The 15337-nt window shown below is 35.0% G+C and overlaps 1 protein-coding gene across 2 annotated transcripts in view; it reads left to right on the forward strand.

The window, feature by feature from the left end:
* igl (IQ calmodulin-binding domain containing protein igloo) overlaps nt 1-15337 on the forward strand; it is an 838464-nt gene that overhangs the window by 795509 nt on the left and 27618 nt on the right. For both annotated transcript variants that reach the window (XM_072519539.1, XM_072519536.1), the window contains exon 4: nt 4315-4424. In XM_072519539.1, coding sequence (XP_072375640.1) covers nt 4315-4424 — 110 coding nt within the window. The remainder of the gene's footprint in view (nt 1-4314; nt 4425-15337) is intronic.

The following is a 15337-nucleotide window of genomic DNA, read 5'->3' on the forward strand; positions in this document are numbered from 1 at the left end:
AATTAAAACACTCGATATAGGGTATAAAGTAATTTCTAGTAAAACCTGATCCCCTTGAATAACTAATATATCGCAATTGGCTGTTGCATTTTGATTTTTGCCACTTCTTTTTATGTGAATGTGAGTTCTTGACTTGACGTATTAAATAATCAAAAACTGATTAAAGTTTCAGTAAAGATGTTTCCAAAGACAACATATTAACCAAAAAAGTGCCTTGGTACGTTTCTGATTACGTAAAAATATTGATATTGAAGTTTAGATATGCAATAACATAAAAACACAAGAAGTTTTATTTTTATTAGCTATCCTAATTGGTTTATAAATTCTGTGAAAACTTCAGAGAGAAAGAATATTATTCAAGTCTTCTTCCGCTTAGTTTCGCAGTACTTTTAATTAAATTTTCACCGTTACTATTTAAATAAAACAGTTATATCTAATACTTTTATAAGTTTATTTTATATACGTTCGTGGTGCACTATTATTAAATTAAATTTTAATTGTGAATTATACGATTACTTTTGTGTGTGTATTATCGCTAGTAAATATAGTGCGCTGTTGCCAAGCAACTCGAGTGGTGACATAGAACTTTTCAAACAATACTTTTTCTCATTTGTGTCAAAGATATTTACAAATAATTTGAACAAAAGTTTCACCGAATATTATTTTTCTTTTGAGTCCAAATCTTTAATTTTAATCTTTCTATCTTTTATTTTCCTCAAATATTCGAACGTTAATAATGTTTTTAAATTCCTATTTGTACATATAAATATCTTAATATTTTATGTGTTAATGGCATGGTCTGCTTTTAAGTACTCACATGTTTAAAAAAATCCATCATTCTTTCATTTCTCAAAAGCCAAATTCTCGTCGGCACCCTGATTACCGTAAACTAATAAGCATAACTTGTGCAATGAGCAAGATATTAACTAAAGGTTAACTTAGCCTAGAAAATTTAAATTAACTTAATATGAATAAAATAGTTTTCGACGAAACCAATCTGGCATAGACATTATATTAGATCTAGAAAATGATATTCACGTTTTTGAACAATTTCTGTTATCTGCGATTTTAGTAATAAAACAACATGTATATGCAATGTTTTTTAAATATGGAGAGAGTAATCTATACACGTAAGAGATATATTTTAAAACAGTTGTAGTCATGGAACATGCGTGTAAACTGCCTTTATTGTATCAAGAACTTTTAAAAAAATAGATCGTTTCGTATCAAAGCTAACAATCACTATTCTGAATAACTGGGACTCCTCTTAGGGAGTAATTATTAGTACACTATTATTGATCGCCAATAATGATAATCAAAAGCCTTATGAAATCATCTAAAGCACGTTTATATGCTGATGACTTGGTCGTATAAATTAAAGGCAAAAATATCAGTTTAATTTCAACAGTTTTCCAAAGCTTTCTAAAAAAACTCGAATAGTTGTCCCCTGATATACGTTACCAATTCCCGGTTTTATAATTTGTAGGTGTTGTCTTAAAAGAATCTTGTACACAATATCTATCTCAAAATATTTATTTCTTCTCTATCGATCAAATCACATATGCGAAATTCGTAAGTATGTGGTTTGATAAACAACCTACTTAGAAAAAACATGTTAGGCAGTTCATATTATCGTTAAACAAAAAACTTAATCCGATGAGGAGACTGTCAAACATATATTGGGACTCTGATTGCACTACTCTGCTAGCAATATACAGAACTTTAAGAAGATCAAAAATTGATTACGGATCAATTGCTTATGCATCTGCACCTTCAGTATCGTTATTACAACTTAACACTTTACACAATACAGCACTTAGAAGCTTTCCGAACATCACCTGTAGAAATTTAATATCAGAAAAAGGGGCAGCCATCACTACGTCATCGCCGTATTTCGTTCTACACGTATCAGTATCACATATAACGTCAATAGTTCCAAATATAATCAATACTCTATTTAATAACACATTTACTCCATTCATCAATTTTATGGTCCTGAAGCCTAATTTAAGCTCTGGTCTCCAAGTTTCCATCACTATTGAAAGACGCTAGGAAAGAGTTGGAAGAAAAGGATGCACTGAGCGACTACCCACATGGTTTTAGGACCAAAAGGTTCATCATAGATGCAGTCACAGAAGTAACCTCTTTAGTTAGAAGATTACAAAGAGGTGGGTGGCTCTTATCCTGCTTAACGTCAATAATGCCTTTAACACGGCATCATGGGAAAAAATCATGTCCAGGCTGAGAGAATTGGGCGTTAATGAGTATCTGGTCAACATAATTGACAGATACTTTACTGACAGGTCCATAAGAGAAAAAGATACCAGCATCCGTTTGTCGCAAGGTGTTCCACAGGGTTCAGTACTAGACCCCATGCTGTGGAATGTCCTGTACGGCGGGGCGTTGAGTCTACAGATGCCAAGCGGATGCACCCTTGTAGCTTATGCCGATGATGCACTGGTTGCGAAGGCGAGTGAGAAAATGGACATGGCTAATGCGGCTAACACAGTCCTGCATCGTATTAGTAGGTGGATCAAGGAGAACTATCTACAGATAGCACATCAGAAAACTGAGGTGTTGGTTCTCACAGGGAAACGGGACAAATCCTCTCTTCGCTTTATAACGGAAGGTGTGGGGGTTGCACCGGTTAAATATATCGGAGTCTGGTTGTTGGAAGAACTGAGGTTTGACGTACACATCCAAAAGATGGTAGAGAAGGCGAACCGAAATTAGGAGGCATTGATACGGCTGATGTCAAACATTGGAGGCCCAGGTAGCACCAAAAGACGGGTGCTAAATAAAGTTTTGAAGTCAGTGGTAACCTACGCTGCCCCCGTGTGGCGTAGGGCACTGAATACTGCAAAACACGCCAGGCTGATGGAGACTTCGCATAGGCGAATGATCCTCAGGGTATCTAGTGCATACAGGATGGTTTCAAATGAGGCTCTGTTTGTCATTGATGCGGTAATACTGATCATTTTGTTGTGCAAAGAGTAAGCGAGAGTGTATGCGAGGAGAATGGATGGAAATATAGATGAGAATAAAAGAGAGAAAACGATAGTGGAGTAGCAGAGAGAATGGGCAAATAATAGCGGAAAGGCAAGGTGGACGATGGAGCTTATTCCTGATCTGAGGCCGTAATGGGAATGTAAGTTCAGGAAACTAGACTACTTCCTGAAGCAGTTTCTGACCGGACATGGTAGTTTTGGCACCTTCACAAATAAAATAATCCAATGTGCCTCGGCAGACTGTACTGTTTGTAGGATACCGGACGCTTCCGCCCACATTTGTAACTGCCAGAGATGGACAAATGGGAGGGGACACTTCAAGAGGCAAATGAGTTTCGGGCTGGATGAAAGAAACATGATAAACAATGTTGAGAGGAGAGAAAGAGTGGAGAGAAGTACACTGTCTGATTTCTGGATTGATGAAGAAGAAGGAACAGGAGAAAAGAGGAGAAAATTAAACCAGGTATCTGGAATTTATGGTTATTATTATTTATTAGTTTATTACCTAATGGAAATATTTTCTGATTTTCGGTGATAGGTATGGTTATTTGTAAGTTTTTACTTTTTCATTGTTTAAAAAAGATTTTTTCGACCGTTTCCTGATAGAATTTAATGCATACCTTCTTAGGCTCTTACTGGAACCTGGAAATACGGCAATAAAGGCTCCCTTGAGACTCTCATAAAATCTAAACTGATGCAGGTTGTAGAAAGGTCTAGACCAATCAGCTTTATATGGATATCATCCCACATTAGTATGGAAGGCAACGAAAGAGTTGGCTAGTGCGCGTGTGAAATTGCTGTATGTACCGACATAAAAGAAGAGTGTCAAAATACTACGAGTAATCTAAAAGCATATTTTAAAAATCAACCTTTGTGTAAGTAAAAAAATAAGTGAAAGTTTTCTCAAACCTTATTGAATCAAATTAAAATTGACCTTACAGGTTACAAATTGGACACATAAGACTTACTCATACTTATTATCTAAAAATGAGCCACTTATTTGTAAAAGATGAAATGTTTACCATTTTTAATTGTATGTCATCCTTTGGGTAATAATCTTATTGCATTTAATATACCTAACAGCGTAAACAATTTATTGGACTCAAATTTGGACTGAGAATATTGTACATTTTTTAAAACCTATATATTTTGTTAAAAAAATATAAAGTTGACGACAAATTATGTTGACGCATTATGTGCATACAAATGTTTGTCCTTCATTTTATACTATCTGGCAATTATTAAAAGATATTGTACGAGATTTATTAATAATATTATGTTATTATTATATTTATATTCCTTTCAGAATTATGCCATGCCGCAACCAAAATACAGGCTTCGTTTAGAGGTCATATGACCAGAAAGAATAAAGAAGATCAGAAAGATGCTTCTAGCACTTCGCAGGCCAAACCTCAGGTAAATATAATTCACTAATTATTGTCATCACAAATAAACAATTATCTTTTTCCTTTCTTGCTTTAAATGTTTCTATATAGTATTGCGTTACACGTAAACTATAAAATAAGTAAATGTATAAGTTAAACTAGTTAGAAGCATTGAAATGTAAACTTTGACTAGTCAATGTATACATTAACTATACAGCGCAGCAAGTATTTATATATAAATTTAATGTTTATTTACAATATAACAAAATCAAACAACTTTCAAATTTACCTTTAGCTGTTACAAGACTTCTCCTAACGCGACAGTTCGTAACGCCACTAAGGCTTCTTTCAGACGGACGACATTTTGTCGTAGTCCTGTACGGCAACGATATTGTGTATAGCAGTTAACTTATTGATTAAATGTAAACTTTCACACGCGCGATTTAAAATCGTAGTCGTACACGACTGTCGTAGTACCCCGGCAGGATCACTGCGACGACACGATGTCGCGATCGTGAACAACTGCAGTGGTACAAGCAAGTCCATTCTAGTTTTCACACTTGTCGTGCGTAGGCGAAAAAATCGCGATTTATTCTAAACAGTGGTAGTGAATTTAGATTTAAAAATATTTGTTAAATATTTAAATTAAAAAAAAATCTTCTCTTCTTCTTCTTCTTTTTATATAGACATGATTCTGTCTGTTTTTCAATGTGCCTCCAGTAAGATGTCATTCCATCGTTTGCGTGGTCTTCCTACTGATCGTCTTCCTATTAGGGAACCGTCTCTTGCCGTCTTTACTACTCTATTTGTTGTCATTCGGCTTATATGATCGTTTCATTCTACTCTTATATTTTTTACCCAGTTTTTGATGTTTTCCACCTTGCATCTATGTCGTATATCTGTATTCTGTCCCATAGTGTCTTACCATCAATTTTTCTAAGTGTTTTCATCTCTGCTGTTTCTAACATCCTTTTTGTCCTCTCTGTGGCAGGTCTTTTTTCTGCCGCGTATGTCATTATTGGTCTGATGACTGTTTTGTAAATTCTGCCTTTCGTTTCTTTCCCGATATTTTTATTTCTCCATATTGTTTCGTTTAGGCAGCCTGCGGATCTGTTTGCTCTATTCACTTGATCTTCCACTTCGGTTTCGGATCTTCCATCACTTGTTCTAAGATCTGACCTTCCAGCTCCAATTTACATCTTAGTAAATTTGCTGTTATAACCATGCATTTTGTCATTGTTGGGGAAATTAACATGTTAAATTTTCTGGCGGTTATATTAAATTGGTGCAGCATACGTTGTAAATCATCTTCACTTTGAGAGAGTAGTATTGCGTCTTCTGCATAGCAGTTTATTTTAAGTTGTTTTTCTCCTATTTGGTATCCTTTTTTAGTTCTTACTTTTTTTATTATTTCATCCATAATCAGGTTGAACAATAGAGGACTAAGTGAATAACGTCTTTTAAGTTGACCCGGTCAAATGCCTTTTTAAGGTCCACGAAACATAGATATGCCGGTTTGTTGTATTCTAATGACTTCTCTTGCACTTGCCTCATTATAAATATCGAATATAAATATATCATATATAAATATCTAATATAGTTATCATTTCATTCAATTTATTTGTTATCACTTTGGTTGTTAATTTGAGTGTTGTGTTTAATAAATTAATTCCTCTGTAATTTTCCGGGTCCGATTTGTCTCCCTTTTTGAAGAGAGATATTAGGATGCTTGATCTCCATTCTTGAGAAATTCTGTTTTGTTCCATTATTTTTTTAATTAGTTTTAGTAGTTGTTTGGTCAGATCTGGTCCTCCGTACCTTAGGAGGACAACGACAAAATGTCGTCCGTGTGAAAGAAGCCAAACTTTTTTTCACGACACGACACTGCACGACAACGACAAAATGTCGTCTGTCTGAAAGAAGCCAAATGGTAAGGCTAGGCGCACAAACGCGACAAACGCGACTAGGAATTTGGATCATCGATCGACCGTCCTTCGAACTTTTGTCGATGATGCTTTGCATGCACACTACACGACATTTAATCGATGACATTTATTAATCTACAAAGGTTTGTTAGGTGAAGTACACAAAATCACAATGAACAACGCAGAACTATGTAGGAATACGGAGCGATGTAGCGTGAGCAGTGTCCAAAAAATGCAACTTTATATTAGTCACCTGGACGGTAGACAAAGATCGATGTGTGAGCGCGCTTTTATTTGATACCTTTCCGTCTATGTAGTGGCAGTGATCGAACGTCACACGGCATAGATGCCGTGCCGTTTGGCGATCGATGCGTATGCACGCTCACATTGTTTCTTCGCGCCACCAAAGAAATTTGTTCGATTGAACTTTTATCGACCGTCCAAATTCGTGTCCGCCTAGCGTAACAGATAACTTAGGCTAGGCGCACACACATCGAATTTGGACGGTCGATAAAAGTTCGATCGAACTTTTATCGATGATGCCTTGCACGCACACTACACGATATTTATTCGATGACGTTTGTTAATCCACAAAGGTTTTTTAGGTGGAGTACACAAAATCACAATAAACAACACAGAACTACGTAGCAACACAGAGCTACGTACGTTGAGGAATGTCCAAAAAACGCAACTGTTCCTCTGGTCGGTCGACAAAGATCGATGTGTGTGCGCGCGTTCATTTGGTACTATACCCCTTGGAACGACGGCAACGACCACGACAGCCGTCCATGCAGTGACATTCATCGATCGCCACACGACATCGATGCCGTGCCGTTTGGTGATCGATGTTTGTGCATGCTCACATTGTTTCTTCGCGCCACCAAAGGAATTTGTTCGATCGAACTTTTATCGACCGTCCAAATTCGATGTGTGTGTGCCTAGCGTAAAGCTAGGCATTTACGTTCCGACTTACGGTCTCACTTAGCCGGACTCCACTCACGCTGCAACTTGCTATCCAACTAGCGGTCCAACTTCAGTTCTAGTTTGTTTTCACGACGGTGTACATCGCTTAACCAAAAAATATATCGAGTAAACACTACGCAATATATAATTAGGAGAAAGAAAATGGCAGCATTGTGCTTGTTATCCTTATCATTTGAAACAAAAAAGAAAAAATGTTAGATGAAGAAATTATTTGTTGATCGTGTGAAATATTTTGACACGAAATTGCTCAATGTCATTGATGAGGATGATTACAAAAACTACCTTAGAATAGATAACTTCACTTTTTCGCTGTTGCTGCAAAAAGATACCGTCATGCGTAAATGTGTCAGTACTGAACAACGTTTAGTACTGATGATGCAACGATGTTGTAAGCAAATTGTATATAGGGAGGAAATATCAGTTACAAAGTGATCTTATAGTAAATTTACTATTTTAATTGGGAATAAGCCAAAATATGAATTAGAAATTGAATGTATTTGACGTTTGGAATTCCACTTCCGAAACTGTTATCAAAATATTCCGAAGTTGAAGTCAAAAAGTCACATAAATTTAATTTCCAACTAATATTCAGGCCTATTTCCAATTAAAGTAGTAAATTTGCATAAGATGCCACAAGAAAATAACTTCAGAACAATATAAAGAAACAGTTACTTCTAATTTCAGTACAGCTATAATTTAATTTTCATTGTTTGTTGATAATTCTACTGTGGACAATCCGAAGTGTTGGAAATTGTACCTGTGTACCTGGAAGTGTCCGAAATAGATCTACAAAAAGGAAAATGTAAAGGAAAAAAAGCTTTGCTCAAATAAAAGTAGATGATGATAAAGAATCGTGTATTTTATTAGGGGTAATTTTTCGTGAAGTTGAAAGTTTATTTTCTATTAAATATTTGCGAACTAGGAATTTTGCATAAAGTAATTCATAGAAATATTATACGTAACAGGTGCCGAAGATCAACTGACTGAGGAAATTTTCGATTCGACCTGTGATCCGACTTCCAACTTCATCATTCACGCTCCCACTTCGTCGCCAGTCGGAAGTCGGACCTTCAAGTCGTCCCTCTAGATGTTCCGACTCGTACCACTAGTTGTCCAACTAATCTAACCAGCCCACTCATGGTCCGATTTCAGATCCAACTGCGGAAGTTGGACCACAAGTCGGACTAAAAATTGGAACGTGAATTTCGTTTAATGCCATAAATTCATAACCGCGATACTTCATAACATCGAAAATTCGTAACAATAAAATTGAATCATTTTTTTTATTATTATTTTGGTTAACGTAGGAACCAACTTTAAACTTTCAATTAACGTAGGAAATCAATCAGAATAACTCCGTAAGTAGCGAAATTAATGCACGTATTTCCAGCGGGAATCGTACATACTATGCTAATAAAAGATTGATGACATCGAAATTATTAGACAAAAGAACCAAAATGACTAACTACAGAACACTGATTAAATCCGTAGTAACCTATGGATGTGAAACTTGGGTAATGACGAAAAAAGATGAAGCCCAACTCAGGACATTCGAGAGAAAAATACTGAGGAAAGTATATGGCCCGGTACAAGAGGAAGATGGCACATGGAGAATCAGGAGAAACGACGAGGTTAATGAGTTAAATGAAGGTTATGACATTGTAAGATTTGTGAAAAGTCAAAGACTGTCATGGCTGGGACATGTGAAGAGACAAAACGATGCAAAAACAACAAAGAAAATGTTACAATGGAAGCCCGAAAGGCCCGAAAGGAAGGCGAAAAAAAGGAAGGCCCAGAACGAGATGGTTGGATGACGTGGAAGACGACCTGAAAACAATGAACATAAGACAATGGAGAAGAAGGGCACAAGAGAGATCTCAATGGAAGGACATAGCCAGACAGGCAAAGACCCATCCAGGGTTATGATGCCAAAAGAAGAAGAAGAAGGAACCAACTTTACAGTTGCAATTGAAATTACGTTTATCAATTTAGCGAATCAGCATTTTAATGTATTAAATATTTAATTAATACATTTTGAAAAATTTGTCTTAAAATATATATAATCTACCTGTAACAGGAAATACAATTAAAATTTGTCCCTTTTTATTGTTATAAAGTGATTATTATTTAATGTTCATTATTTTATTTTATTTAATTTTTTTTAATTATTATTTAGCGCATATTTTAGCTTAAATTAATATTTAGCCTTCAATAATTAAATCAATTTTAAATTTGCAAAATACATTCCTGCAAAAGCTAACTGAATTATTTGCCGTTTGCCATAAATCAATACCTGACAAAATAGGTTAGGGCTCGTATTTATTGAAATGCGTATAATACATTTCTGCCGCTCAAAAATCGGATCATGTTAAAAAATAATACGTTGGATAATACGTTATCAATCATTTATACTAGTTACATAACAGTTCTAAAATAAATGTAGTATTTTTATATAGACAGTGGTATTAGATAGAATACTGGTGCAAATTTTTTGTTATGTTGTTGAAATTGTTATAAAAGTAGCAACGGATGTTGGCTATGAGATTAGTAAATACAACTGTAACAATAAAACACTGAAAACATTGTTTTCAAAACTTCCACAACATTTATTATAAAATCTTAACACTACAGCATTTAAGCTGATTTCCTTTCTCAAGTGGTCTATTTTTGGCATGCGTTTACACTTTATAGTCTTTAATGAAATAGTTTAAGGAGGAGAGAACTGTTTGTCTCAAGTTGGTCAGTCAGAACTATATCTGTGTTTTTTAATTTGTTAGTTTCCATAGATTCTAACAAGAATAGCTTACTTAACGCCTTTATTTCGAATGAGAAGAATTTGAAATTCGTCATTAAAAGAATGATTATGATCTAGAAGGTGAAGTGCGTATGTAGAATCTGTTTTTCTATTATTGAAAGCCCTTTTATGCTATTCGTTTATTAAAATTTCTACCAGTTTGACCAATGTAGGTTTTTGCTCAGTCGCTACATTTAAGTTTGTATACACCACTGTGTAAGTGCTTTTTATTTTGGCTCTTGTTGATTTTAATATATTTGCCTAAGATGTTATTTGTTCTGAAAACTGGTGTTATTCCTTTCTTTTTTATGTGTTTGGCTATTTTTGTTGATATTTTGCCTGTATATGTAATCGAGCCTGTATTTTCACCAACACAGAAAAAACCCAGTCCCTTCTGCTGGATTACATATACAGGCAAAATATCAACAAAAATAGCCAAACACTTAAAAAATAAAGGAATAACACCAGCTTTCAGAACAAATAACAACTTAGGCAAATATATTAAAAACAACAAGAGCCAAAATAAAAAGCACTTACACATGGTGAATGTGGCGATTGCCCAAAAACTTACATCGGTCAAACTGGTAGAAATTTTAATAAACGAATAGCAGAACATAAAAGGCCTTTCAATAATAGAAAAACAGATTCCACATACGCACTTCACCTTCTAGAGCATAATCATTATTTTAATGACGAATTTAAAATTCTTCACATTCAAAATAAAGGCCTTAAGCTATCCTTATTAGAATATATGGAAATTAAGAAATTAAAAAACACAGATATAATTCTGAATGACCAACTTGAGACAAATAGTTCTCCTCTCCTCAACCCTTTTCATTAAAAACTATAAAGTGTAAAGCCATGCCAAAAATAGACCACTTGAGAAAAGCAATCAGCCGAAACAGCTGTAGTGTTAAGATTTTATAATAAATGTTGTGGAAGTTTTGAAAACAAAGTATTTTATTGTTACATAAAATGAATTTCTATCAAGTAACGGTCGAATCCATCAAATACAACTGTTTTACCGCTGATCTAAATAATGTTTTAGATGCCTTAGGGTAGAATGCCTAAGATTATGATAACAATACCATTCTTCTTTTACCATCGATCTTTCATTGTAGTAGTTAGAGGTTTCTTAGTTATTTTTGATTTCACATATCTTACGCTCGATACATTCAGTTTCTTGGTTTTAATGGTTTGAAATTTTCCAGTTTACTTCGTATACGCTAGAGTATCGTGATATTTATCACATGCTAAATGTACGATATTCTAAGTATCTGGCACTAAGATCAAAGACATACTTACATGCAAAATTTGCAATCCTAGGAGTGAAGCAGATCCCATCTCATCTCCCATACTCCCAAGGTTTCGTCTCCCAACTTCTAATCACTTACCCTAGCTATTATGCAGACATGTCGTGAGACTGCTGTCGTAATTTTTTTCGTTTTAGAATCCGTCAGAAAAAAGGCAAATATCTTTATTTTTTCGTGGCAGTTAGGTCGCTTGTTTTCCGAGTAAGCGTTAAGTACTTTATTCCTATTATCCTCTGTTTGTACATCTTTACTCGTGTTTTATGTATGCTCGTATGTCCAACTTTTGGACTCGTTTATATAGGGTTCCAGACAAGAGGTAAACTTCTAGTAGTAGATCTCTCCATGAAAAATCTATCTTGAGGTTGATCTCTCTGAAAAGAAAATTTAATTGTTTTTGATATTTTTTTGGGGAAAAAGCCGATGTAATCATCCCACGGCCCATCAGAAACGGTGGGCGCCAATGTGTAATATTATAACTAGACTCTGAAAGTTGGAAGCCAATGTGTAACAATAAAACTCACAACTTTCTTTGGAAGGCAATTACTAAGACTTCGTCTAGCTCAGTCTCTCAGGTGCGAGACCGTCTTATCTTAATGCAAATCTGAAAAATGAGTTTGACTGGGATAAATATATCAAGGTATTAACTAATTATATTTATTGTACAAAAAAAATAATTGAAATTTTAATATTAACAAAAATAAATCCTACCCAGAACTTTACATAAAAATTTTAAAGTGATACTTATGGCATGTTGTTGTACGTACTGTTGGCTTGGTACAGTTTGATTGTTTGCTGAACGTAGCTGTTGGCTACACGTGTAGCTAAATCTAGATGCTTACATGTATGTATCTTCAGGGGGCCGTTGAGTTCTAAATAGCAGCTGCAGTTGTTATTCCATAGGAAGTCCTTTTATAGTACCACGAGCCTCAAGAAATTCCACCCGTATGGTTAGGGTATATCCTACCAAAATGTTGAACAGAAAAAAATAATAAGGCCAAAAAATTAAAATGAGAAACCTTGTGTTAGCGACTGCATACATTTAAATTTCCTTGCCATAAAAAAAACAATTTTTTAAAGAACATAGCTGATGTCAAGGATAATTAAATAGAAATAGATATTATTAAAATAAATTAGTTAAAATGATTTAAAAAATAAAGAATCTGCATGCACTTACGAACGATTTGTAAAGTAAAAACAAACAGATGATGTGTAGGTTATGCACAAAAAGAACTATAAGACAGATATAAAAAATTAACAAAAAACACACTTGATATAGGTTAAATATTAAATATAAAGAAATCAACTAACCTCAGAGAAGTTTTAACGATATAAATGAGTTTATTGGCTAAAACGTCTTCTTAAATAAAGGACAGATATTATAAAAACATTTTCTCCACTTCCGCACTGAAATAAAACTGACGTAACAAAACTCAAGAGTTGCCGACTGACAAATATATTTTATCGCTTAGAATCACAGCATAGAAGTCATAGATATTTTAATGTATATGTCTAAGGCATAGAATCAAATGGAATAGATATGGGATCTGAATACGAGAAATAGAATACAATAAGTAAAAGATTAGAACTAGAAACCAAAGAGCAAAGAGAGGAGTCTCTGTAATGATACACAAAAAATTCAAACACAAAATAACTGATTTCGAGACAATCGACGAAAACATCATACGTGTTAATATCAACATAAATCAAACGCCAGTGACAATTCTTGGAGTCTACGCCATCTCAGATGACGAATCAATTGCTGCTAAGGACGAGTTTTTCGAAAAATTGAACGACATAATCACCAACATAGGAAAGTCACGAGAACTGATAATACTGGGAGATCTGAATAGCCGGGTGGGTCAAAGAATAAACAGTGAGGTGATCGGTCCCTACGGTGAAATAAACCTGAATGACAATGGAGAAAGGCTGATCCAAGTGTGTCAGAGTCATACTCTGAGAATAATGAACGGCTTCTATAAACACAAGGATATTCACAAATACACATGGGTACAACATACAAGGAATCTAAAATCGATCATTGACTATGTAATAGTCAAACAAAGCACTACCTTAAAAGTGAATGATGTAAGAGTACTTAGAGGACCGACGTGTGGTTCCGACCACTATATAGTTAGGACAAAAATGGTATTTCCTTTTAAATCTAACAAGGACAATAACGTTAATGAGGAACCTCAACAAACAGAAGTAATAACGAACAAACGATATAACTTAAACAGCCTTATCAACGAAAGCACAAGAAACCTATACCAGCACAGATTAGACGAAAAGTTGCTACATAATATAGAAGACCAGTCAGTAGAACAAATTTACGAAAACATAACAAGTAGCATCAAAGAAGCAGCAGAGGAGGCCATTGGACTAAAAACTAATTCCGCTAGTAAAAACCTTTGGTGGAATCAAGAAATTGAAGAACTAGTACTTCGGAAGAAAAAAGCATACCACAAATGGCTAAATACAAAACAGGAGTTGGATAGAGAAGAATACAAAGATATTAAAAAAAGAACACGACAACTAGTAAACACAGCTAAACGAGAAATGTGGGACAAAAAATGCAAAGAGATAGACACATATATGGGAGGTAGAAAATGCTCAGAGACGTGGAAATTCCTGACAAAAGTTAAATCAAATGAAAAAAGAGAAACAAACATACAATTAATAACAACAGAGAACTGGATCCGACATTACGAAAATCTATTAACAGAAAACAGAGAGGAATATAGAGAAATGTCTCCAACTGAAATACACATACAGGGAGAAACGATAAACATCGATGAGAGGACTGTCATAAAAACGATACAACTACTAAAAAATGGTCGAGCTGCAGGTCCGGAGGGAATTCCAGCAGAACTAATCAAATGCGGTACTAACAAACTGTTTGAACGATTAACCTGGTGTATAAACCAATATCTAAACGGTGCACCAGTCCCGCATGAGTGGAAAGTATCCTTCATATCATCTATACATAAGAAGGGAAGTAAACTGGACTGCTCAAACTATCGAGGTATATCAGTAACCAGTACCTTAAGTCGCCTATATGGAAGGATACTTCGAGACATTATCGAACAAGAATATAAGGAACAAGAAGAAGAGGAACAATCTGGCTTTAGAGCGGGAAGGAGCTGCACCGATAATGTGTTTGTTTTGAAACAAATAATAGAAAAAAGATCAAGTACCAATCAAGAAACCCACCTTATGTTTATAGACCTTCAGAAGGCCTATGATACTGTACCCGCTAAAAAGCTATGGAAAGTTTTGCAGGAAACAAACATTAACCACACAGTAATTAACGCCCTTAAACAGCTTTATGAAGGATCAACGTCGGGAATAAAAATTGGAAATAGACTTTCAAAAAAATTTCCTGTAAACAAGGGACTCCGGCAGGGGTGTTGCATATCCCCCACATTGTTTAAAATCTACGTGGCGAAAGCACTGTATCAGTGGAAAAGAAAGTGTAGAGGAATGGGCATTGATCTGGGAGAAACTTGCCTATATACCCTACAGTTTGCAGACGATCAAGTCCTTATAGCCAACGATAAAGAAGACCTGACATATATGGCCAGAAAACTACAGGAAGAATACAAGAAGTGGGGTTTAGAACTCAATACACAAAAAACAAAATATCTCCCAATAGGCGCAGAACTATCCAACATTCAGATGGACACAACCGAAATTGCATTCTGCACTGAATATACCTACCTAGGAATTGATTTCGACACCACAGGCACAGACAATAGGGAAATTAGAAAACGAATAACCCAGGCCCGTAGAACAATTGGATGCCTTAACGGAGTTCTTTGGAGCTCAGAAATTGGTAAAAGACGAAAATACAATATTTATGAATCTCTCATAAAAACCAGCTTAACCTATGGTACAGAGACATGGAGACTAACAGAAACCAATAAAAGAA

This window comes from Diabrotica undecimpunctata, chromosome 1, assembly GCF_040954645.1.
Source record: "Diabrotica undecimpunctata isolate CICGRU chromosome 1, icDiaUnde3, whole genome shotgun sequence".
Classification (NCBI taxonomy): domain Eukaryota; kingdom Metazoa; phylum Arthropoda; class Insecta; order Coleoptera; family Chrysomelidae; genus Diabrotica; species Diabrotica undecimpunctata.